Below are 25,175 nucleotides of genomic sequence, written 5' to 3'. Positions count from 1 at the left end.
TATATATATATCAGTAAAATATTCTTTGCCCAAACAGGGACTGTCTACTATCTTGATCACACTAAGAAGTTCACCTTAGAAGAAGCCAAGCAAGCGTGCCAAGATGACAAAGCCGAAATTGCCAAGGTGGGCCAGCTCTACTCAGCATGGAAGTTCTTGGGCTTGGACTGCTGCAATTCTGGCTGGTTGGCGGATGGCAGTGTGCGCTACCCCATCACTTCTCCCCGACCCAACTGCGGCCCACCAGAACCAGGAGTCCGAAGTTTTGGCTTTCCCCAAACTGGGAAATTTGGAGTCTTCTGTTACAAGATGAGCTAAGGAAAAGCTTCCTTCATCAGTGGACGGTGTCCTTTTTATCACCGCCTAGAGTTTATTATTTAAAGGGCAAGTCTCTTTGGGGTGAGTGGGGGGGAGGAGGTCTGTTTTAACTGTATGTTTTCAAGTTTCTGTTTTCTTAAAACAAAACAAAACACTCACACACTTTTGTAATGAAACAGAAAATGCTGTACAAGCTGTGATGTGGAAATTGAGTTGCCTTAGTCCTGACTGGAAGAGCTTCCAGCCTTCGATGCCCATTTAATCATGTGGTCGGACAACCTGAGCTTAGGGATGTGGGGGGCCCCGTGCATGCGAGAAGATGCTCGTCTGATTATGATGGGGTTTTTTTGTTTTTTGCAATTTCATGGTATTTTTTGCTCCTGCCAACATCTGTCAGTGAGATTAGGCATGCCATCTGAAGTACCGGTTAGGCAGCTGTTGTAATAACTCTCTGGAGAAAGGAATACCTGCTCCGGTGTGAAATCCCCAATTCTTAGTAGCATGTGATCTCGTCTTAAGTGGTCCAATATTTACAACTTTCAAAGCGAAATGGCTATTCTCAGGGCAAAAATGGATCCAGAAGGGCCCGTTTCTCTGTATCTTTTCTCCTGTTCTTCAGGCTGTCGATATGAACGGAGTGGGGGGTGGGGAGGGAAATTGCAATTCCTTCTGTTTATTGATGAACTGGACTTAGTTCCGTACTGAGCAGTGCCTGTGATGTCACCCAGTCATCCCCTCCCTCTTTTTATAAAGCGAGGAGAAAGTGGAATGGCTGGGTTTATGCAATAAGCTTTGCTGTCTTGTATTTTGTTTGGTTTGGGCATAGATTGTTGTGCAAACCCAACCTTTTAGTAAACCGTAGTTAAACTACGGCTTGGAGTAATGTATGAATCCAGGTTTCCATCTTTGTAAAACCCTACATTATAAAAAATTAAAAAGGCACGCGGTTCAGTGGCTAAAACGCTGAGCTTGTCGATCGAAAGGTCGGCAGTTCAGCAGTTCGAATCCCGAGTGCCGCCTAACGGGGTGAGCTCCTGTTCCTTGTCCCAGCTTCTGCCAACCTAGCAGTTCGAAAGCAGGTAAAAAATGCAAGTAGAAAAAGAGGGACCACCTTTGGTGGGAAGGTAACACCGTTCTGTGCGCCTTTGGCATTGAGTCATGTTGGCCAAATGACCACGGAGACGTCTTTGGACAGCGCTGGCTCTTCAGCTTTGAAACGGAGATCAGCATCGCCCTCTAGAGTCGGGAACGATTAGCACATATGCGCGAGGGGAACCTGTACCTTTACATAAAAAAAACCTCCTCTAATTTAGAGGTAGACCAGTTTGAGCAGAAAACAAAGTACCATTTACAATCTTGCTGTAAGGGTGGACAAATCTGAACCTGGGTGAACGCATCTCACTAAGCCATATTGTTTTCTCAGTTTTTGCATGCAGAACAAGCAAAACTCTGTTGGGACATTCAACCAAACCGTTATTTTGGAGAACAATTGCCTCCATACCTTTTGTATTGTCAAATGTGACTTGAACACTGTCTTGGGTGTGTGTGTGTGTCTAAAGATGGGGTTTCTGGAATATCTGCTAATAAAACTTGGAAGACACCACACAAAGAAGTAACTTGGATATCAATTGGATGTGATTTTGGTCGCCATGATGTAAAAAAGATATGGAGACTCTAGAAAGAGTGCAGAGAAGAGCAACAAAGAGGATTAGGAAACTGGAGGTTAAAACATACAAAGAACATTTGCAGGAACTGGGTATGTCTAGTCTGATGAAAAGAAGGACTAGGGGTGACATGATAGCAGTCTTCCAATATCTCAGGGGTTGCCACAAAGAAGGGGGAGTCAAGCTATCCTCCAAAGCACCTGAAGGCAGGACAAGAAGCAATGGGTGGAAACTGATCAAGGAGAGAAGCAACTTAGAACTAAGGAGAAATTTCCTGATAGTGAGAACAATTAACCAGTGGAACAACTTGCCTTCAGAAATTGTGAATGCTCCAACAATGCAAGTTTTTAAGAAGAGGTTCGATAACCATTTGTCTGAAGTGATGTAGGGTTTCCTGCCTAAGCAGTGGGTTGGACTAGAAGACCTCCAAGGTCCCTTCCAACTCTATTATTCTATTCCAATCCATCCTGATTACCGAAGCTGCCCTTCAACCAGTGGTGGGATTCAAATAATTTAACAACCGGTTCTCTGCCCTAATAATTTCTTCCAACAACCAGTTCACCAAACTGCTCAGAAAGTTAACAACCGGTTCTCCCGAAGTGGTGCGAACTGGCTGAATCCCACCACTGCCTTCAACCGATCTTAAGTTTCTCCAGAAGTTTTTTTCTTTTTCTTACCCGATTCTACTCAAACAGAAATAGCACTGAAGGTGGGTAGTGGGATACAGTGATGAATCCTGAGCATTTGGGAGCAGAATGGAAAGAACGTGTTGAAAAGTGAGATGCGTTGGGCGGGGTGGGTGGTGGGTGGAAAGGAAACATGGTGGGGGGCGTGGACGGGCCGAAGGAAAAACTGGACAGAGTTTTGAATGAGCTGCATTCATCACGACTCATGAAAGGTCTCTGCTGTTTACAGCACAGATCGAAACGCTCTGCCTAAATATTGAAATCAAATTAAAACACCCTCTTTATGTCAAGAGTCCAAACGGTTTACAGAGGTTGCTTTACTGTTCTTACCACTGAAGGCAGCCTCAGACTGCAGGAGGACGTTATCCTGTTTAATGGCGTTAACCCCCTTGCTGTGTGTAGGACAACACAGGGTCTATTAGAGAATTGTATCTTCATCTCTTTCCTCCTTACTTTTCTAGAAGCCTTGTACCAATAAAGGAGAATATTTGTAGCTCAGGGATGGAATGAGGGGCCCTTGGTGTTCTCCGAGCTACTGGTAGGTGGTTTGCTTGTGGATGTTTCATTAGCCAAATTACTGCAGGTAACATCATCGGTGCAGTTTACATAGACTTCTGTAAAGCTTTTGATTCGGTGGTACATGACAAATTACTTCTAAAACTAAAATCCTATGGCATTTCTGGACTCCTACATAAATGAATAGCTGCCTTCCTGTCCAACAGACAACAAGAGGAAGCGCTCTATCAAATCCTGTACCTGTTAATAGTGGTGTTCCCCAAGGCAGTGTTTTAGGTCCAACACTCTTCATACTTTACATTAATGACCTTTGTGATCATATTAAAAGCAACTGTGTTCTCTTCGCTGACGATGTTAAACTATTCAACATCACAGACAATGAAAACTACCCTTCAAAAAGATCTTGACTACAGGTATGTGGCAGATTGGTCTAACAAGTGGCAACTTCAAATCTCAATCAATAAATGCTCTGTCTTGCACATTGGCAAAAAAATTAATAATAATCAAAACATAAAATGCAAATTAGATGGACATGACCTTGTAGATGACCCTCACTCTGTCAAGGACCTTGGAGTACTCATTTCTAAAGATCTAAGCGCCAGAGCCCACTGTTAACAACATTGCCAAAAAGGTTGTTAACCTAATCTTGCGTAGCTTCTTTTCTGGTAATATTGTACTACTAACTAGAGCGTACAAAACATTTGCTAGACCAATTCTTGAATGCAACTCATCTGTCTGGAACTCACACTGTATAGTGGACATAAATACAATCGAGAGAGTCCAGAGATATTTTACGAGAAGTGTCCTCCACTCCTCTGCTTGCAATAAAATATCTTATGCCACCAGACTCCAAATTTTGGGCTTAGACAACTTAGAACTACGCCGACTTCAGTCTGACCTAAGCCTAGTATATAAAATTATCTGCTACAACGTCCTACCTGTCAATGACTACTTCAGCTTTAACCACAAGAATACATGAATAAATAATAGATACAAACTCAAGGTAAATCTCTGCAAACTCAATTGCAGAAAATATGACTTCAGTAACAGAGTGGCAATGCCTGGAATGCACTACCTGACTCTGTGGTTTCTTCCCCAAACCCCCAAAACTTTAAGGTTAAACTGTCTATTGTTGACCTCACCCCATTCCTAAGCGGTCTAAGGGGCTTGCATAAGTGCACCTGGGTGCCTACCGTCCCTGTCCTAATATTCTTTTTTACTTATTCTTTTCATGTATCCAAATTGTGTTTAGGCTTTTACCTGTTATCTTATATACAAGTGACAAATAAATAAGTTAAAATTTTTTATCTGATGTTATCTGACTAGCACCAATGATGTTATCTAGTTTGGGTAATGAAATGTCTTCAAGAAAAGCACCAAGTTGAAAGAGCACCAAGGACTCCTCCTCCTCCTCCTCCTCCTCCTCCTCCTCCTCCTCCTCCTCCTCCTCCTCCTCCTCCTCCTCCTCCTCCTCTCAAATCTCTCTCCTTACTAGAACTGATGATGCTACCTAGTTTGGGTGATGAAATATCTGCAAGAAAAGCACCAAGTTCAGAGAGCACCAAGGACTCCTAATTACTCTTTGGTCATAAAGGCTGGGCTACCTTCTCCCCACCCAGGCACTTTAAATTTACTCCCCTGGTTTCACTTGGATACTAGCACTGTCATGATTTCAGGACTATGAAATGGGAGTTTTCTACCACCACGCTGTTAAACAGAAGGTAAACAGGCACGACCGGATGAGCATTTTTAAACGTTTACAAACTACCCGCTTATAAAAGGATGTACAAAACAGGAGACTGCTTCAGTGAGCAATGTCAACTCATTAGGACTGCTGTTAGGTGTCTCTTTTGAAGGGCCTCTCATCTCCAGACCTCCATGTGAATCTTGTTGAGCTATGGGGTCTTAGCCGTCCTCTCTTTTGGAGGTGACCAAGCAGGGCATTTGATCTGCCCTACATTTACCCACAAGTGGTGCATCATGATCTTCTTTAACGACCCCACAATCCCTTGCATGGTGGAGTCTGGGCAACTGAATGGAGCTAGCAGAGTGTTTTAATTGGCCGGATGCCTTTCCTGTTGCCAATGCGGAGTTTTGTCCAGCAGATATAGTTGTCAGCCTAGTATGGCTTCCAAAGCTGACAATAGTCTCATTGTGCCCAGAGAGAGAGAAATATCTGCTTCTGTCTAGGATTGAGCTTGCAGCCTCCTGATTGCGAAGCGAGAGCTCCACCACTAGGCCACCGCACCACTCACCCACAAGCGGTGCATGTACCCCGATAACCAAACACATTCATACATCCAGGTGCACCCCCACCCCCCCAGTGCATGCAAATAGCACCTTAGCCAGGTTAAATTTCAACAACTTTTATTTGTACAAGGATTCACCATAGCACTGACAGCAATAGGCTTGGCTCTTTTTTTCATTCCAGAGTTGCTGGTTTTTGTTTTTGTTTTGTTTTGTTTTGTGCACACAGGAGTTTAAAAGAAAAGAAAATATAATTCTGGAGCTTCTTTTCCTGGATGTTTTTTTCTTTTTCTTTTTTCCCTTTTGCAATTTAAAAGGCTCTTCCTGGTCCTGTTCACCGGACCCTCTCTCCGCCCCCACTCCCTCGTCTCCAAACATTTCCCCCTTCCCCCATTGTATACACAGCACATACCCAAAGCTGAATTCCTACCAGCATCTCCAAGACGTTGGACAAGTCCGTTTTAAGTTACTGTAAAAATGACTCTTCTCAGTTTTCCTCTCTGCTTTCAATTCATATAACACATATACGTATTTTTTTAAAAAAAATATATAAATAGGTGCAGGGAATCTCAAGCGCCCTGCACCGTTCCCTGTGAGAGAGAAAACGCCGTCTCAGGATGGGAGTCTGCCAGGTATCCCTTGGGGAAAAAAAACTGCAGCAAGAAGAAACATAGGCATATGAAGTTGCGTTATGTATGCGGCCCAGCCTGCTTCCAAGCCCGTTCCCGCAGAATTAAAAACGGGGAGCGGGAGAAACGAGTCAGAAGAGATGCAGCGTCAAGTTCAGCTAGGATCACCGGAATCTGACCACGAAGGTCTGGAACTGAAAAAAACAGGCGGTAAGGTGGGGAATTTTGTTCTGCCCTGCCCCCACCTTACCTGTTTGCATTTGAGCGCCTCTGATGCTCTGGCTAATTTCAACTTCCACACGTGATTTGACATTTTGCATTTATTTAAAGGAATGAACACATCCAAAAAGAAGCAACCGCCATTGGCCCCCATGATGATGATGATGATGATGATGATGATGTATTCGGGAGAGCTGAAAAAGAGCTTTCCTGACCCCTTCCTCCCCCCTTAACAATACTTTGCCCCGCTTCTGCTCGCTTCCTCTCTGTAGTTCCCACTCAATCCGGTGATATTTCTTGCAATGTGGAAAGATAGCAATAGCACTTGTATACCGCTTCATAGTGCTTTTACAGCCCTCTCTAAGCGGTTTACAGAGTCAGCCAATGGCCCCCAACAATCTGGGTCCTCATTTTACCCACCTCGGAAAGAAGGATGGAAGGCTGAGTCAACCTTGAGCCTGGTGAGATTTGAACTGCCGAACTGCAGCTAGCAGTCAGCTGAAAGCAGCAGTCAGCAGTACTGCACTCTAACCACTGCTGTGCCACCTCGGCTCAGATAGATGGATTGGAAAGGGGGCTTCTAAAAAGTACTTCTCCACTCTGCAGTTTAAAAATCACACTTCTTGTGAGATAAAAATCAGGATTTCCCCCATCCTCCTCCTCCTCCTCCTCCTCCTCCTCCTCCTCCTCCTCCTCCTCCTCCTCCTCCAGATAATCTATTATTTAACTTAACCCTTTGTAAACCTCCCTGCCCCCTCCCCCACAAAGGCACAAAGATAGTTGGCTCTAACAATCATTATTATTATTATTATTAAAAAAAAAAGATGCTGGAATCGTGTTTGCTTCCTAGTTTGCAAAGGGTACCCCCCCTCCCTTCTTTTTTTTTTGTTCTTTTTCTTTATATATACACACATTGTTCCTTATATAATGAGACTTCCCCCCTTAAAAGCAACAACAATGAAAAATATATCAATTTTGTTAATATAACTGTTCCATAAATTCTCTCTCTCTTTCTCTCTGCCTGTCTGTCCGTCTCTGCTCCCCGATTGCTTCTGTGGGAAGGGTGGCTCATGCCGTCATCTTTCCATTGGTCCTTGATCGAGCCCGTGAGCTTCTCTTGTGTAGCCTGCGCTTATAGGTGGAGGCTGTGGGAGGAGAGAGGGAAGAAAGGAGACCTTGTTACTCAGGAACGGTGGCTACACAGAGGCCTGGCTTGTCCCTGGGTTGGATTGAATGAGTTTTTCCCTCCCGTTGGCCCTCTCTCTCTCTCTCCCTCTCTCCCTCTCCCTGTGGAAAAACACCACAGAGGCTGCAGCGTGTTGTTGCGAGTGCCAGATTTTTTCCTCTTGCACAATTGTGCTTCTCCCCCCCTTACTTTTGGACCCCTGGGAATTGATGTATTAGTTGGGTGGGGATTTCTTGATGCATGGGGGGTGGGGGAAGGGGGCAGGAAGGCCCTGTCTTGTCTTCTTCCCTGTCCCTCCATTCCACCTTCCCACAAACAGATTTCAGGCCCTGCCAGAGAGAACTTGGTTCCTGTCCTGTGGATGAGCTGTTTGAAGGGATGGTCGTGCGATGTGCAATATGTGCTTGCATGACCATTCCAGGAAATGTTGAGGATAAAGAGGAAGAGACTAGAGAGCCTGTGCTGGAACCTCATCTTCTTCTACCACTGACCAGTTGGCTGGGCTGAAAGGTTGAATTCTAAACCCTGGAGACTGCCCCTTTTTTTACCCCTCTTTAATTTATACTCATCCTGTCTTTGCGAGTTCCTCTGCTTGCTCTCTGTTCTTGTACAATTCTGAGAAACCCAAGATTTATAGAAGTTTGCTGAGGACCATATGTTGTCCAAGAGGACCTTGCCAGCTATTGGCAATCCTTTAGTTAATTAAAGGACTCTGTGCTCCATTTACCAGACAGCCCCTGCAATCCAGCTTTCCTAGATATTTGAATCCGTAATCTCTGTCATGTTAAAGCTATTGTCGAGAGCATTTCTACACGTAGCCAGAGGTTCAGTGGAGCAGCCTGAATGTTAGAATGAACCATCTGATCGCTTGCTAACAAGGAAAAGAAAAGCTAGAACCGAAACGTGGTACACAAGGGAACGTTTCTGTAGCAGCGCAGGCATCGTCTTAATTGAAAGCAGGTTTCAACCTCGTTTGTGGAAAGTCTTTCAGGGATTTCCCTCCTAATTAAAAGAACATTACAAAGTAATGGTGGTTCATACAAATAGTGTGAACAGGGTAGAGAGAGATGCAAAGAATCTGTTGAAGCTCTAATTCCATCATGAGGAAAGACAGTATCTCTCCTTCTACTTTATTTTCTCCCGAGTTGTCTACTTCACTGAGTCACCCCAAGGCAAATAATACCCAAACTTTACCCTCCCCCTTTTTTCTTGAATCCAGAAATACTTAATATAGATAGTTGCATACTAGTTGGCTTAGCCATAACTACCCAGTTTGGTTTATAAACCAAGGTAATACAAACCCAGACGATTAAATTAATCAATATAACATCATGTGTATATCTATCTATCTATCTATCTATCTATCTATCTATCTATCTATCTATCTATCTATCTATCTATCTATCTATCTATCTAATCCGGTTGAATAAATATTGTTCTAAATTTCCATTTGGGCTGCTATCATCATCATCACCATCTATTAATGACCCCGTAATCCCTTGTGGAGTGGAGCCTGGCCACTGAATGGAGCTAGCAGAGTGTTTTAATGGCTGGATGCCCTTCCTGGTGCCAATGCGGAGTTTTGTTTAGCAGATATATTCAGTGTGCCCAGAGAGAGAAATATCTGCCTCTATGAAGGATTGAACTCACAGTCTCCTGATTGTGAGGCGAGAGCTCCACCGCACCACTCTTTATTTGGGCTGCTATACCCTCCCTCTATTGGTTATAGGGGAAAGGGAACAAATGCTGAAAATTTTATCAAAAAACCTTACGTACGGTCTATACAGGCTATCCGAGGCTCTTCCCACTGCCCATTTGATTGGCATCGGATGATGGGCACATGACGCTGTATGTAATCCTGATTGCACTGGTAGCGCACCATAGCGTTGATCTCATAGCGGTCTTTCTTCTTGCCAAAGTGCCTGGCATTCTCAACTGCAGGAGGCTCTCCACAGGCAACTGGGGGAAGAAAAGGACATTTTTCAAATTGTTTTCTGCTCAAAGCAGCACTCGGCCAACAGGATGCTCCTGTTCTGACCCAGGCTTCCCCAAAAAGCACGAAGCGGAATCCTGGTCCCGACAAAACCCCTTTTATTAAACGAACAATGAATTCCTCTCATTCACCTTCAGCAAAGTCTTTCAAAGGAGAATTTACAGTCACATACCTGATCTGGCTTGAAGAGCTGCCAGGCCGATATCTTCAAAACTTGGCAAAGAGTCTCGGAGGGTCACGAACCAATTAGGCGATCTAATTGTCTCCCGCAAACTCCACTCCCCCTTTGCTCCTCTTTTATTCCCTTTGGAAGGGGCCATTCATCATCCACCTGTGGCCTTACTCCCAAGTCGACCCTTGTTCTTTATCTGTTTCCTTCATCTGGCAACTCTGAGCATGCGCACACTGGGAACAGGCTCCAGCTGCTCGTCTGCCTCACTGATGTCTGACTCTGAAGGCAGCTGATAACTGGCATCTGGCCCTGGCCCCCTCTCTGCCTCCAATGCAGAGCCCTCATTAGAGCCTTCCCCAGACTCCAGGACTGGCCCATGTTCCTCCCCAACCTCCTCACTGTCCGAATCCGCTGCCAGCTTTGCTGACCACTGGTGGGCCACAACAGCTCCTGGCTGCTCCTGTAGTTATAATTTCTGATCATCAGAATGCACCAGACCAGTGATTCCCAAACTGTGAGCCGCGGCTCCCAGGAGCCGCTATCACTGGGGGCGCCATGAATATCTGCGCCCGCTGGGTCCGGCGCTGATGCGCCATTTCTGGGGCGTCTGGTGCGCATGCGCAGTTGCAGGTCGGATTTCCGGGGAGCCGCGGGCGCGTCTGGTGCGCATGCGCAGTTGCAGGTCGGATTTCCGGGGGAGCCGCGGGCGAAAAAGATTGGGAACCTCTGCACCAGACCATATAAACACAGTCAAAGGCTTGAAAATGTATAGTATCAATATGACTTTGCGTCTGGACTCTAAAGCATCTTAATTTCCTGGAATGTCTGACTTTTACTTCTACTGGATAACACCTTGCTGCTTATCACTGAAAATTGTAATTTTTCATGTTTATATTTCAGCCTCTGGACTTGTTTCTGAATTATGGTTTGGCCCACTGACCTTACTACAAGTGCATTGTACTGTTTTTTTTTATCCAATCTTGCTACCGAAAGAGGATAATATTTAGCTGTACACCAAAATATCAGGGCAGCTTTGAAGTGATAAGGCACTCCAGTGAGAATCAAGTCAGTGGTAAGAACAATGTGACTTTGTTATGTATACAAACAATGTATACAAACAATGTATAATGTTGTTATACATTAAGAAGCTCCTTAGATATTAGAGCCCTGGTGAGCAGTGGTTAGAATGCAGTATTGCAAGGCTGCTTCTGCTGACTGTAGGCTGCCAGCAATTCGGCAGTTCGAATCTCACCAAGTTGACACAGCCTTTCATTCTTCTGAGGTGGCAGGGGTGAAATTCAAAAATTTTCTCTACCGGTTCTGTGGGCATGGCTTGGTGGGCGTGGCAGGGGAAGGATACTGCAAAATCTCCATTCCCTCCCCACTCCTGGGGTAAGGATATTGCAAAATCTCCATTCCCTCCCCACTCTGGGGCCAGCCAGAAGAGGTATTTGCTGGTTCTCTGAACTGCTCAAAATTTCTGCTACTGGTTCTACAGAACCTGTTAGAACTTGCTGAATTTCACCCCGTGAGGTGGGTAAAATGAGGACCCAGATTGTTGGGGGGGGGGGCAAGAGGCTGACTTTGTAAACCGCTTAGGGAGGGCTGTAAAGCACTGTGAAGCGGTACATAAGTCTAAGTGCTATTGCTATATTACAAATAATATTTGTATTGCTATAATACAAATAATACTGGTATGTGAAGGAATGGCTTGAGACAGACTTGGGGAAACAACTGCCTGAGGACTAGTAGCACTGCAGAAAGTGGTTATCCTTAAATTTCCTATAGTGTCATAGTCCAATGTGATATGGAAGCATTGTAGGACATTTAAGTAAAGACCAGACCCAATTATAGGGGGCTGATTGAAACGTTGGGCCAGAAACAACAGTTTGGGAGAAGTGCTTTGGCCTTTCTTGATTAACTACAGGACAGGGATCACCAACCTTTTGAACCTCAGGGACCACTAAATTCATAATTTTAAATCCCACGGACCACTAATATGATCTGCCTAATGACCGGCTGGGTGGGCGTGGCAAGGTAGTCATGTGACTGGGTGGGCGCGGCCAACTCGATGTCACTCATGTCGAGGGGTGCCTTTGCAGCCTCTACTCGCTAATCCTCGCCTGCCCACCCGGGTTCCTTAGGGCCCCAACAGGAAGCAGTTGCTGGAGCTAAGCAGCCACCATGAGAAAGAGTTGACAAAACAGCTGGCTCAGTTCAAACTGGATCTGACCGAGAAGGAGGCTCAGCAGAAGCACCTCACTGAGGACTACGAGCATAGGCTTTCCAAGCAGAGGGAAGACCTGTGGGAGTGCAAGGCCAGGTAACGGTGCCTGGAGGCTCAGCGGGCTAAGATGATCAGCCAATTCCAGGCCATGATGCAGTTCCACTGGAACAAGGCCCTCCGGTTCTTTGCCACCAGTGGCTCTTCCCCTTAGCCTTCACCCAAAGCCCCACACCAGGAGGCTGAAGCAGACCTCAAGTTGGAATTTCTGCCCCCCTCTGATTCACACAAAAAGTCCTCAAAGGGAGAGACTCTCTGCAGCAACACAAACATTCATTGCACGTATCTGTCCCAGGGGCTGTAGTTTCAGGACCCCTGATTTTATGGCAATATAACAAATGCAAATAATTTTTCTGGGGACCACCAAAATTTTCTCATGGACCACCAGTGGTCCATGGACCAGCAGTTGGTGACCGCTACTCCAGGACACATGGATTATGATCTTCTCAAACTGTCGTCCCAGAAAGAAGAACAAAAGTCACACCAGGCACTAAGCAGGCTTAAATATGTACCAGAACAATGCATGTACCCTGGAGAAGTTCAAATGAAGACACGTTAAATTACCCGGAAGAGCCTCATGAATGTAGCACTTGTAGCAATATCCTTAGAGTGAATTATGGCTTCCAAGAGGCCTGTTTTCGACAACTGGTTATGATTAGCATGTGTTGCACTTGGAACAGGGCCAGTAGCTTTCAATATTTCATTTTCAGCTGCGGGGACAGCCAGTTCTAGGATCTGCCATGCCTTTCCTTGAGTCTTGCCTCACTGCTTAGCTAAGGTGACCAATCGTCCTCCTTTAGGGAGGACAGTCCTTCTTCTGTAAGTTCTGTCCTCTCTCGAAAAGTGTCCTCCTACATGTCCTGCTTTTCAATATTTGAAGACTAATCTGTAAATCTCCATATTCGATCGATGCCAATCCGATCCGTTGCATGTGATGTGATGCATTTGTATTTGACATGACGATTTGTCAAGACTCGGTACAGTGCAGCGAGACACAATTATGAAACGCATGCGCTCCGCACAAGATAATTGTTTTGAGAGAGTGTGCCACGTGCAAGAGTCCGCCACACGCAAGTGACTTTTTTACTTCTTACCGAAACACGACACGGCACACACGCAGACATTAGACTCCCTTCTTTCTCAGTGAATATTCAATCATACTCTGGTGAGTACAATAATTCACGTTGTATTAATACTTTATCTGTTTAATAATTTCCAAACATGTATAATTTTATTTACAAGTATATTCACTTTTGTTATTGTTTCAGTTTTAAATAATTCATTTTATTTATTCATAATGAATGTGCTGGCATCGTTCGTGTAGCGCTATATTTTATTTTTAATTTTAAATTTCATTTAGGGATGGAAAAATCAAGAAAGAGGAAATTGCCATTTCAACTCTTCAATTTATTTGTGTCCTCCTTCTCATTGGAAAAAAAGCTGGTCACCTTAGCTCAGCACCCTTAATCATTGCTCAATCCTGACAGTGGCTTACTACTCTGTTCTCAGGATCTTGACTGCTGAGATGCAAGCCTTTTGCAGTCACAACCTTAGACTGCTTGACTGGACTGGGTAAGCCCCTTTGCACCGGACGTTGAGCCTCACCTGTTCCTTTCTTGCAAGTGAACGGGAGGTGGTAATTGCATGGCACATCATTCCATTCACCCTTCTCATGCCAGATCATGACCACACAGTCTTCGTCTTTGGCAAAAAAGTTATCCGGCTGGTTAGGTCGCCAGTTCTCATATTGCTAAGGAAAGAGAGAAAAAGATCCGGAGTCAAACAGAGAGCCAGATGAAGAAAGAAGCAACTTAGAACTAAGGAGAAATTTCCTGACAGTTAGAATAATTAATAAGTGGAACGACTTGCCTTCAGAAGTTGTGAATGCTCCAACACTGGAAATTTTTAAGAAAATGTTGGATAACCATCTGACTGAGATGGTGTAGGGTTTCCTGCCTGGGCAGGGGGTTGGACTAGAAGGCCTCCAAGGTCCCTTCCAACTCTGATGTTATGTTATGTTATGTTATGTTAAGTGTGTGTCTGTGTGTGTGTGGGAGCAACGGGAGAAGGGGCAAAGTCATTAGACCTTTCAAAAGTTCTCCATTTTTAAAAAAGTTAGAAGCAGTTGCCGCGTTCCCATAAAGTTGGTTTTGCTCTATGGTGCTGGAATTTGAGGGTCATAACCTGCTTGCTAGGTAGGGCTGTACTTTTCCCATCAAACGTTCATTTTCCATTATGGATCACAAGCACCTTTGAGGAAGGAAGACATTTTAATTAAGGAAGATGCCTAATCCATCCTGCTTTGAGACGCCAAACCTCTTTTTGGACCATGGACTATTTTGGCTTTCTGATGGTTACATTCCAAAGGGGGCATTTCTAAGATTAAAGAGGGAGCCAAGATCAATACTGATTTAATTTGGTCGCCCTCTCAATATTAGTAAAAATGGAATGATGCCATGAGTAACATTAAAGGTAAATGTTCCCCTTGCACATATGTGCTAGTTGTTTCTGGCTCTAGGGGTCAGTGCTCATCTCCGTTTCAAAGCCAAAGAGCCAGTGCTGTCCAAAGAAGTCTCCGTGGTCATGTGGCCGCCATGACTCAATGCCAAAGGTGCAGTGAACGCTGTTACCTTCCCACCAAAGGTGGTCCCTATTTTTCTACTTGCATTTTTTACGTGCTTTTGAACTGCTAGGTTGGGACAAGTAATGGGAGCTCACCCTGTTACGTGGCACTAGGGATTCGAACTGCTGAACTGCCAACCTTTTGATCGACAAGCTCAGTGTCTTAGCTACTGGGCCACCGTGTCCCTATGAATAACATTACTCCCTACATATTTAATCATTCCCGTCCTGTAACATTAAAAATATATTATTTGGTGGGTTCTGGAAGCTGTCTCTAAGACTTTGGGTTGCTCTAGGAAGATCTGGGGAATTGGGCAACATACTTCTAAAGTAAGAAATGTTTGTATCCATGCTACAAACTTAGCTGTTTCTCATACTTCCTCCTGTCCATGTAGTCTTTTTTCAAATTGGCATTCCCCAAATAGATGTCCTGTTGGATTCTTGGAAGCATTAATTTCCCAACAGTCTAGAAACATCTCTATATTTGATATCTTTCAGAGTCTAACTTACAAGAGAATGTCCATCAGACCAGCGAAAGTCATCTTCTACAGCTCGGTCACTTAGCCCAACCCACTGGTAGTTCTGTGCATTGCCTAGATAACACAGAGAGAAAGAGAAATTAGCCATGAATGCTGGTTTATTTGGAGGCTCTCTGGATTTTAAGCCTAGGAAGCAAGATTCAAACTAAACTAAGGAGCGCTTCGAATTCAATGCAAAAAGGTGCTTTGGAACACCCAAATTGCCTATAGTTCTTTAAAGCAGCTGCATCTGTTCCCAGTACTGCACATCTGCCTCTTGGGTTGCACAAGGGTCCTGGAAGAGACATGCAAGGTTTACGGAGTTACCAAGAGATGCTTGCTTTTGACTCTAAAGTGCTGCACAGCTCTAGTTTGAGTAATGATCACATTAAATGAGGACTGAATGTATTTTATACTCCAAAAAATACGGTATTTATTTTTTCAAAACAACAAGCAAGGTGGAATAATTTTGGAAGAAACTTCTTCAAGCTCAGATCATCTCCTTCCTGGAGACATCCATGGAGTTTTGTTGGCAGCCATAAAGAAGCAGTTGGCCTTTTCCTTTCTTCTAGTCTAAACTTGGTTTGATTTTTCTTCTAACCAGATCTGAGCTTACAGTACTTTCCTTGTCTGCCAGCGACTGCAAAATAAACTCCAGTCATTTCAGAAGCTCACAAGCTGAAATTAGTTGCCCTCTCAGAAAAGTCTCTCTCAAGGACTATGGAGAGATTTAAAAAAAATATGGGGATAATTGTGTATTATAATCTGAGCCTCCTTGGATAAATAAGACCACATAAGATTTTGTACTTAAAATAATGACTTCCTCCTCCTCTTATGCCTAAAGAGCAATGACTTGCCCAGCGATAAAAACTGTGGTATACCAATTGTGTCTGACTTCAGTCGTGACTCATTTTCTTAAAATAGTTTCACATTTATTTTTTCTATGAGTATTAAAAAAAATGCTACCATGCATCCATGTAAAAGATTGATTTTCTCCCAGCAAAATCCATGATGGTTAACCCTGGTTTGTTCAAACCAGGTTTTCATTTTACACGTCAGCATTGGCAAGAATGTGAATAGACGAGTAACGAGCACCACAGACTGGGAACAGTGATCAAAAGACTCGATTTTACATGCATACCAAGCAGGGATGGGCTGCTGGGAGGTTTGCAGGGGTTCGGGAGAACTTCTAGCTAAGATTCTGTGCGGTTCGGAAAACCCCCAACTCCCACTCCTGGCTGGCTCTGCCCCGCCCACCCCGCCCCTCCAAGGAGTCCACACGCGGTCTGTTTTGGATGCAGTTAAGTGCAGAGGACACGCAGAGGTTCGGGGAGGGCAAAAAATGGGCCTACTGGAAGTTCGGGAAGCCTCCAGAGGGCCTCCAGAGCCTGGGGTGGCCGTTTTTGCCATCTCGGAGGCTCAAGAAAAACCTCCAGAGCCCAGGGAAGGCAAAAATGCCACCCCTCCACCATAGTGCAGGAGGCCGACTAGGCCATGCCAACCCAGCAACCGGGAAGAGAACCCCTTGCTAAAATTTTTGAAGCCCACCCCTGATACCAAGCTGGCTTTTATGTGATGGGTGGGTGGGTGCTGAACGTCCAGATGGAAGCTTCCAGCTGTTCTTACGAACTGTAAACCATGGGTCCATGCAAACTATCACTTTAGAAAGGCAATTAGTCATTTGGCCTATGAATTGATCTGAAGCTTCAAATTGGATGCCTCTGAATTGATTTGGATCTTAATCGGCAATTCAGGGGATCTTTTGCCTCTGGGGAAAAGCACTTGTTCCAAATTATTTCAGAAGTCTGAATTAGGTCAAGTCAGGTCTCTGAATCCATTTGAAAATCCAAATTACATTGTGAACGATTTACAGACTTCTAGTACACGGTTACATCCATATCATATAGTTTTCTAAAATGGTCCATTTTTCCTTACCAAGAAATGAAAGGTCTCTTTAAATTGTATGGTTTTTTTAATAGAGAAAAAAAAAAACACCCAACATTCTCATACAGTATCATATGGCCCAAAGTTATACTAAAGTACCTAATAACCAGGACCATGTTATCAAACAAATTAGCTGCAAGCAAGATCAAATACAGATATTCTTAACCTTTCTGGCATATTTTATTATAAACTTCTAGTTATTTTCTTTACTTTTCTTTTTTGTAATTGCATATATTTCGGGAACCTTTCTTGTTAGACTTTACTTAGAAATTATTGATTTCTCTAAATCTAATCCACTTGCTAATTGTGAAGTTTTAACTGGACTTCTATGGCTTATATATTTCCTTTTACATAAGAGATTTCGTAGCCTCCCATTTTATTATCAAGTTTGTTTGACATTTTTTAAAAAATAAAATAAAAGTTAAGCTCTCAAATGCATGTTTTGCTGCTTGATCAATATTAGAATGAACACATCCAACTATTTTGGCTGATTTAGTGATCTATCAAATTTCGATGCAGTTTTTATTTCTAAAGTGAAAATATTATGAATTCAATAAGCAACATTCAAACAGACTGAAAAAAAGCAAGGGAAAAAATGATAAAATGAAGGCAACACACTAAAGCCCGAATTCATTAATGATGAATTTATGATTCCCCCTCCAAAGTTGTAGATGCTTCAATTTTCCATAGTAAATAAAATAATTTATATAATTTCAAGTTGCTTGGATATTTAAAGGATATTCAATACTTAGATTAAAAAAATCCCAAACACTTCCCTCCAGAAAAGTAGCAGGGACTGTCAGCAATTTACAAATCACAGTTTGAGAATCTATAGTCTAGTCTAGTCTAGCTTGTCCCATAATCATTAGTGAATATCAACTGAATGATGATATATTTAGCACATTTACAATGCACCCAATTATTTATTGAAATTCTTTGGGTGAATTAGAACATGAATAAAATATTAAACTTCTACTTGAAATAGAATTTGAAAATTTGAACTATAATACACCTGAAAAGATTACTAAAATGGAAATACAAGAGATAAATCAAGAAAAGAACAAGCAGCAGTTATAACAAGGAATCCTGAATAATGCCTCTTTATTGGAAACACAAAGAAGTTTGATAAAACTTCTGAAAATGTTTTGGAATATCAAAGAATGCTGAAAGACCAAGTCCTGCAACACAACTGGAACGAATCAAAGACTAAGGTTGTGAAGCACAAAAGGAAGGAATATAAAGTTGGACCATTTGATCAGGCTAAATTATTTGACATTCCTAGGGATTCGAAAGGTATTTTGAAGGGTGATAGATTAATTTGTGGTTCTGTCTGCTGAAATATTGCCAACTTTGGATTTTACACAACTTTTGTGCACTACAGTTCATGATAATAATATGGTGCAGTCTATTAAAATACACCACTTAAAGGCTGAGCCGTGAAAAGTCAACCTATCTCAACAACCCTCCTCCTGTAAGTGAAATTGAGAATCAGTACTATATTGAGAATCAGTGTTGTAATCCTAGAAGCCCATTGGTTTGGGGCTTTTTTTTTTTTTTAAAGAAATGTCAAGTTGCCATACTTACTGTTCACAAATTCTTGCTCTTCAGGTGTGATGATACTGCTCAGGTGGGATTGATGCTTTCGGCATAGTTTCTCTGCCTCCATCCAGGTGAGTTTCTCTTCAAAATGCTTGTAGCAGTTACCTTGAAATTTAGTCCAGCCTGTTTCACATTCTGCCAGATCTAGACATGAGCATGAAAAGAATCACATGAAGAAGAATCAAAGCAGAGAGTGACATTTAACCCCTTCCAAAACACTCTATAGAAAATTTGATGGTAGTTGACTCAGAAGTTGTGTAAAACTTACCTGTTTCTCCACAAACAAAGAATTATTGATTTCTTGCCAAGGAATGTCATCACTTAAAGTAAAGGGTACTGAAGAGTTTATTAACTGTCAAGATGGATGAAAAAAAAGTATTTTACAGTCATCTAAACCAGGGGTCTCCAACCTTGGCCACTTTTTTGTGGATTTCAACTCCCAGAATTCCTCAGCCAGCTTTGGCTTTGCTGAGGAATTCTGAGTTGTTGAAGTCCACAAGTCTTAAAGTGGCCAAGGTTGGAGACCCCTGATCTAAACTATACAGCTTCTATCTAAGGAAACATTCAGATTATGAGCTAGTAAAAATATAATCCTGCAGGATATTTTTTAGCCATGGATAAATTAATACATGTTATGGAGAAATTAATCCATACAATTTCCTTAAGAGGGAATATGAAATTTTAAAAATCAGTTCCATGTGCTTGTGCAATTTAATTGTTGTGCCCTCCTATGCAGTTTCTCACACACAAAGGGAACCTAAAGTTTTATGCTGGATATGAATGCATTTTATCAGTTTATGTGACTGCCCAACTTCAAAACCATGACTGTGGGATCTGCAATTTGTCCACAACAGATAAACAGATAACAAAGTAATAAAAACATAAAAATAATAGTAAGAACAGCTTGCCTTTCAGAAGTTGTGGGTGCTCCATCACTAGAGGCTAACCTTTTTACCATCACATGCCAGGAGCAAGCGGGGGGAGGGGAGGGCGCGTAATTCTACGCATGTGCACGCAACCCCCCCACCACTCTCCCCGCTCCTAGCACGCGATGGCCCAGTAGGCCTGTTTTTCTCTCTTACCAGGCTCCAGAACCTCTCTAGGAGTCTGGGGAGGGCAAAAGGGGCCTTCCCCACCACCCCTCGAGGCCCTCCGGAGGCAGGAAACAGTCTGTTTCCCTACTTCTGGTGGGCCCAGAAGACCCAAAAATCACACACATATGCGCACCGGAACTGAGCTTGCGTGCCCACCAATAAGGCCATAGGTTCACCATCACGGGTATAGGGTCTCCTGCTTGAGCCGGGGGTTGGAATGGAAGATCTCCAAGGGCCCTTCCAACTCTCTTATTCTGTTATACACATCTAAAATCATTCTCTTCAACTAACATCCTAGCTCTGTGATGGCGAACATATGGCATGTTTACTGGAAGTGGCACACAGAGCCATTTTTCTGGGCACGCGAGCTGTCGCCCAACTCACCTGGAGCTGCGCATGCGTGCATGTCCCAGCTGGCGTTTGGGTCTCCGGTACGCATGATCACAACTCAGGGGACCCAGCTAGTCTTCAGAGCGCCTCTGTGCATGCGTGCACGTTTGCGCATGCGCCTGACAATACTGGTGTGCAGTGCATGCAAAGCACAGACAGTGTTCACTCACCTGCATTGCACACGTGAAAACCAGGCGCGTGCACAGTTGGTGCAATTGCACGCGCAGCGCACGGGCGGAGCTGAACAAAACCTGCGTGCATGCGCAGACGGTGGGACTGCATGTGCAGCGCACGGTGGGGCGCGTGCACAAAAGCTGCGCGCATGGGCAGACGGTGTGGTTGTGCACGCAGCACATGGGGGAGGAGCCACGCATTAGCGTGGATGGCACGTGCATGCGAAGTGTGCGAAACACATATCTGTTTGGCACTCAGTGAGTAAGCCACTGTCCTAGCTCAATGCCAGGGAAGACCCAGATTTTCAAGGCCTTCTGAAGGCCATCAAGGTCAAGTCCATCTGAATATGGGGGGGGGGTTATGCTATGCCATAGGGCAGAGAAAACCTGCTGTCGGATGGCAAAGTTTCATCGAGGGATTGGATGATGCCTACTCTCTAAAACAGACTATTTCATACTTATGTACTTTGCGCTGCATAGCGTTATACAGCGTCATTTTTTTAAATAAACAGAGCTTCTAATGTTGTTCTGAAACCATAAATGGAGCGATCTCAATAGATTTGATTTTTGTCTCCAAGCATCTCAGCATTCAGTAGAGATGAGCCTATATTTTCTGCGAGGGAGACAAATGAATAGGAACCTTTTGTAAAGAGAGATGAAAGACGAACACAATTGTCACATTATTAATGCCAAGTAGAACAGAATAAGTACGTGTTTTCTCTTCTCCTTATTCTCTGCTTCTAAACATAAGTACCCTTTTACAGTAGACCAGAGCAAGGACCTAATATATTCATCTTAAGTACATCTGACACCCAGACAGGTATTTTTTGACTCTTCACAACTTTTCCCCCTTATGAATAATTGTCAGGCAATTTTGTCCCTCTGAATTCCCCATGGTTGCAAATAAAAGCTTGAATACAGGTAAGTCCTCAACTTACAGCAGTTCATTTAGTGACCGCTAAAGTCAAAGGGGAAGCCAGGTTCACTTAACAACCATGTGACTAATTTAACAACGGGAGTGATTTACTTAACAACAGTTAAGAAAGGCCGTAAAATGGGGTAAAACCAGGGGTGAAATGCTCCCGGATCATGCGATCAGGGAGCGATCATGGCCGGGAGTTCGGCGATTCAGTAACGATGGTGGAGCAAAGCTCCGCCTACCTGCCCGGGTGTCATTACTTCCTGGTTTTAACCAGGAAGTAATGTGTTTTGCACATGCGCAGGAGGTCTGCGCACACATGTGCCGTGCGCGGCGCATGCACTTCCAAACCGGTAAGGAAGGTAAGTAGATTTCACCCCTGGGTAAAACTCCCTTAACAACTGTCTTCCTTTGCAACAGAAATTTTGGGCTCCATTGTATTTGTAAGTTGAGGACTACTCATAATTCAAATTTCCTTTTTCAGTACGGAGGCTTCCAAAACCTGTTAGCCAAACACGCATCGAAGCATCCATACATTGTTGTGGCTTGCGTTGGAATACAAACCAGTCTATTTTGCAAGACAAAGTGTAAAGCAATTATCTTTTTGTTTTTTTTCCCCTCACAACTTTCAGGTTCTACCGTACAGCTTTGATCGAGGTATGCATCCGGAAATAGATGCTTAGGGAACGAAGTGTACCAAAGAGAAGAAGCACTTGAATAAAATGCATATTTTTCAGGGAAAATTGCCTGCAACAAAGGATGTGATTTTTTTCAAGTGGCAGTTGTAATTGAGGTTGAGGGAGAGTCGCCTATAGATTTAGCTAAAAGGTTTTCTTTGCTTATGAAAAATGGTAACGCAAATAATCAGGTATCTTAGAGCTTCAGAGAGAGAGACACACACACACAACACTAAAATGGGGACTCCTTTTGGATAACAGTGTGATAACAAATACCTTTGCTGTCTGCCAGGTTCCTTATCCCAGGGGTCTGCAAACTTCGCTCTTTTAAGACTTGTGGACTTCAACTCCCAGAGTTCCTCAGTCAGCTTTGCTTTGCTAAGGAACTCTGGGAGTTGAAGTCCACAAGTCTTAAATGAGTCAAGTTTGCAGACCCCAGCCCTATCCTATTGGCCTTTAAATTTTTTAAACAAACCTTTGAATTAAATAAGAAACGGAAAAGCCAGATTTGTTTTTAACAGTGGTTATTTGCGTCCTAGGGCTCAGTGGCTAAGATGCTGAGCTTGTCGATCGAAAGGTCGGCAGTTCAGCGGTTCGAATCCCTAGTGCCGCGTAATGGGGTGAGCTCCCGTTCCTTTTCCCAGCTTCTGCCAACCTAGCAGTTCAAAAGCAGGTAAAAAATGCAAGTAGAAAAATAGGGACCACCTTTGGTGGGAAGGTAACAGCATTCCGTGAGCCTTTGGTGTTGAGTCATGCTGGCCACATGACCACGGAGACGTCTTCGGACAGCGCTGGCTCTTCGGCTTTGAAACGGAGATCAGCACTGCCCCCTAGAGTCGGGAACGACTAGAACATAGGCGTAAGGGGAACCTTTACCTTTATTTGCATCCTGGGCCACATAGACATTCTTGGAAAACAAATATACTGGATGATGGCACCCCATTGCTATGTTTGAAAATGTGCCTCCCCATTCACAAAAATGGACACAGGCATGCTGGGAACATCCTATATATCAGAGGTATCCAACCTTGGTCCCTTTAAGACTTGTGGACTTCAACTCCCAGAGTCCCTCAGCCAGCTTTGCTGGCTGAGGAACTCTGGGAGTTGAAGTCCACAAGTCTTAAAGGGACCACGGTTGGAGACCCCTGCTATATATCTCGAATGGCCAACCTTGGCAATTTTAAGACCTGTGGACTTCAACTCCCAGAATTCCAGCCTGCATGGTTGGCTATGGAATTCTTGAAGTCCACAAGCTCTTAAAGGTGCCAAGTTGAACACCCCTGATGTATATGCTAGCTATTTTGTAGTTGGGCTTATTTCAACTGTGGCTTTCAGTTCTCAAGTTGGGGAACATCTAGCTCAAAGTGTGCAAGTAGTTCTCACCTACCACCTGCAATTGGGGCTGGGAACTCTGTCACTACGGGATGCACTTGTTAAGTCACATAACTGCAGCTTGGAACTGGCTTCCCCACTGACTTTATTTTAGCCCTGGTAGCACAGTGGTTAGAATGCAGCATTGCAGCTTAACTCTGCCCACAGCCAGGAGCTCGATCCTGACTGGTTCAAGGTTGACTCAGCCTTCCATCTTTCCGAGATCAGTAAAATGAAGACCCAGATTGTTGTGGGCAATAGGCTGACTCTGTAAACCACTTAGAGAGGGCTGGAAAGCACTGTGAAGTGGTATACAAGTCTAAGTGCTAAGTGCTATTGCAGGCTAACTCTGCCTACCGCCAGCAGTTTGATCCTGACCAGCTCAAGGTTAACTCAGCCTTCCATCCTGCTGAGGTTGGTAAAATGAGGAGCCAGATTCTTGGGGGCAAGATGCTGACTCTGTAAACTGCTTAGAGAGGGCTGGAAAACGCTGTGAAGCGGTATATAAGTCTAAGTGCTATTGCTAATGCTATTGCTTGTTGGAAGCCAGCTATGAAGGTAATGGATGGCAATCACGTGACTGAATCATAATCACGTGACAGCGGTGATGCTGCGATATCTACACCTTGAGGGCCAATTGTAAGAATTCTTCTTCAGTGTCCTTTTAACAGCGAAAGATGGTTGGTAAGTGAGGACCGGCTGCATCAAATGGTAAAGATTGTCCTAAGTGAAGCTGTATTCCTCATGATTTCACAAGCACATCCTTGTTATTTATTAACTGGCAATAGTATAGAAATGGTGTATTATTCTGGTGATGATGAAAAGAATGGTGGAACAGGTCTGGGACTCTGTCCATCTGCAGCGGGATAACTTGAAAAACAGAATCCATTAGGGGAGAAGAAGCCGACAGGTTTCTTAGGTTGGTAAAATAGGAACCCAGATTGTTGGGGGGCCCATAGGCTGACATTGTAAACCACCCAGAGTATTGTAAAGCGCTATGGAGCACAGGGATGAAATCTAAAAATTTTCCCTACCGGTTCTGTGGGTGTGGCTTAATTGGTGGGTGTGGCTTGGTGGTCAGGTGACCAAGTGGGCGTGGCCAATAATAATAAATAATAAAAATAATAAAGTATACAAAACTTGGGAGCACACCAGTCTACCTTCTTTAAAAATAGAGGCACCGGTCTACTAATTGCCTTTTTTTAAGGAGCGCACCGGTCTATCTTCTTTAAAAATAGAGGCACCGGTCTAGTAACCACCTATAGCACTGATCAGCTCTGGTGTGGCCCTTTGAAGTGCCCTGGCTGTCATTTAAGGCCGTTTGCAGCTATATCACCACCGAGAGCTTCAGGGACAGAGAAGAGGAACAGCGAGATGTGGGCAGTCGGGGGGTGGGGCAGGGATTTTTGCTACTGGTTCTCCAAACAACCTACCCCCATTGCTACCAGATCGTGCGATCCGGTCCGAACCGGGAGCATTTCACCCCTGATGGAGAAGTATGTAAGTCTTAAGTACTGCTGTAAGAGAAAATAAGTTCACCCCACCCCAGCAACAGATATTTAAGGGGTTAATTGTGATGAGATGAGAAAAGGGTGCAATACAATAGTGCTGGGTGTATGTGTGTTAGATTGTCTTTTTTTCCCCCAACACTCCCCCCTCCAGAAAAAAAAGAAGGGATATACAGTTAGTAGAGTTAGCTGAAGCTGGGTAAGGTAGCAGGCCATACCAATGTCACAGCGGTCCCCTCCGTAGCTGGGAAGGCATAAGCATGTGAAAGTGTGGATGCCATCGACACAGGTAGCTCCATTCAGACAGGGGTTGGAGTGGCACTCATCAATGTCTGGAAGAAATCAAGGGCTGCCATTAGGACTTTGGCTAAGGGCAGAAAGTCCACCGCAGGAGTTTCGGTTTTCTTGATTTTAACCAGAATAGAGAAGGAGGCAGTGAACTGAAG

The 25,175-nt window shown here is 43.9% G+C and overlaps 2 protein-coding genes and 1 long non-coding RNA gene across 5 annotated transcripts in view; 2 read left to right on the top strand and 1 right to left on the bottom strand.

The window, feature by feature from the left end:
- The window catches only part of HAPLN3 (hyaluronan and proteoglycan link protein 3), a 28,695-nt gene extending 26,761 nt beyond the window's left edge, over nucleotides 1-1,934 (top strand). For all 3 annotated transcript variants that reach the window (XM_058156023.1, XM_058156021.1, XM_058156022.1), the window contains exon 6: nucleotides 38-1,934. In XM_058156023.1, coding sequence (XP_058012006.1) covers nucleotides 38-318 — 281 coding nt within the window. In that variant the 3' untranslated portion in view covers nucleotides 319-1,934. The remainder of the gene's footprint in view (nucleotides 1-37) is intronic.
- Nucleotides 1,935-5,626: 3,692 nt separating this feature from the next.
- The window catches only part of ACAN (aggrecan), an 89,771-nt gene continuing 70,222 nt past the window's right edge, over nucleotides 5,627-25,175 (bottom strand). Inside the window, exons 14-18 of the mRNA XM_058156009.1 lie at nucleotides 18,583-18,741; nucleotides 15,047-15,129; nucleotides 13,520-13,664; nucleotides 9,242-9,424; nucleotides 5,627-7,424 (exon numbers count right to left, since the gene is read on the bottom strand). Coding sequence (XP_058011992.1) covers nucleotides 7,348-7,424; nucleotides 9,242-9,424; nucleotides 13,520-13,664; nucleotides 15,047-15,129; nucleotides 18,583-18,741 — 647 coding nt within the window. The 3' untranslated portion in view covers nucleotides 5,627-7,347. The remainder of the gene's footprint in view (nucleotides 7,425-9,241; nucleotides 9,425-13,519; nucleotides 13,665-15,046; nucleotides 15,130-18,582; nucleotides 18,742-25,175) is intronic.
- On the top strand, nucleotides 10,195-22,082 carry LOC131184570 (uncharacterized). Its single transcript, XR_009152000.1, has 3 exons — nucleotides 10,195-13,079; nucleotides 18,607-18,668; nucleotides 21,806-22,082. It is a non-coding gene; the product is annotated as an uncharacterized LOC131184570 (long non-coding RNA).

The sequence above is a fragment of the Ahaetulla prasina genome, chromosome 13, assembly GCF_028640845.1.
Source record: "Ahaetulla prasina isolate Xishuangbanna chromosome 13, ASM2864084v1, whole genome shotgun sequence".
Classification (NCBI taxonomy): Eukaryota; Metazoa; Chordata; class Lepidosauria; order Squamata; family Colubridae; genus Ahaetulla; species Ahaetulla prasina.
Note: the sequence above shows the minus strand (reverse complement) of the source record. Positions and strands in the feature narration are given on the sequence as shown.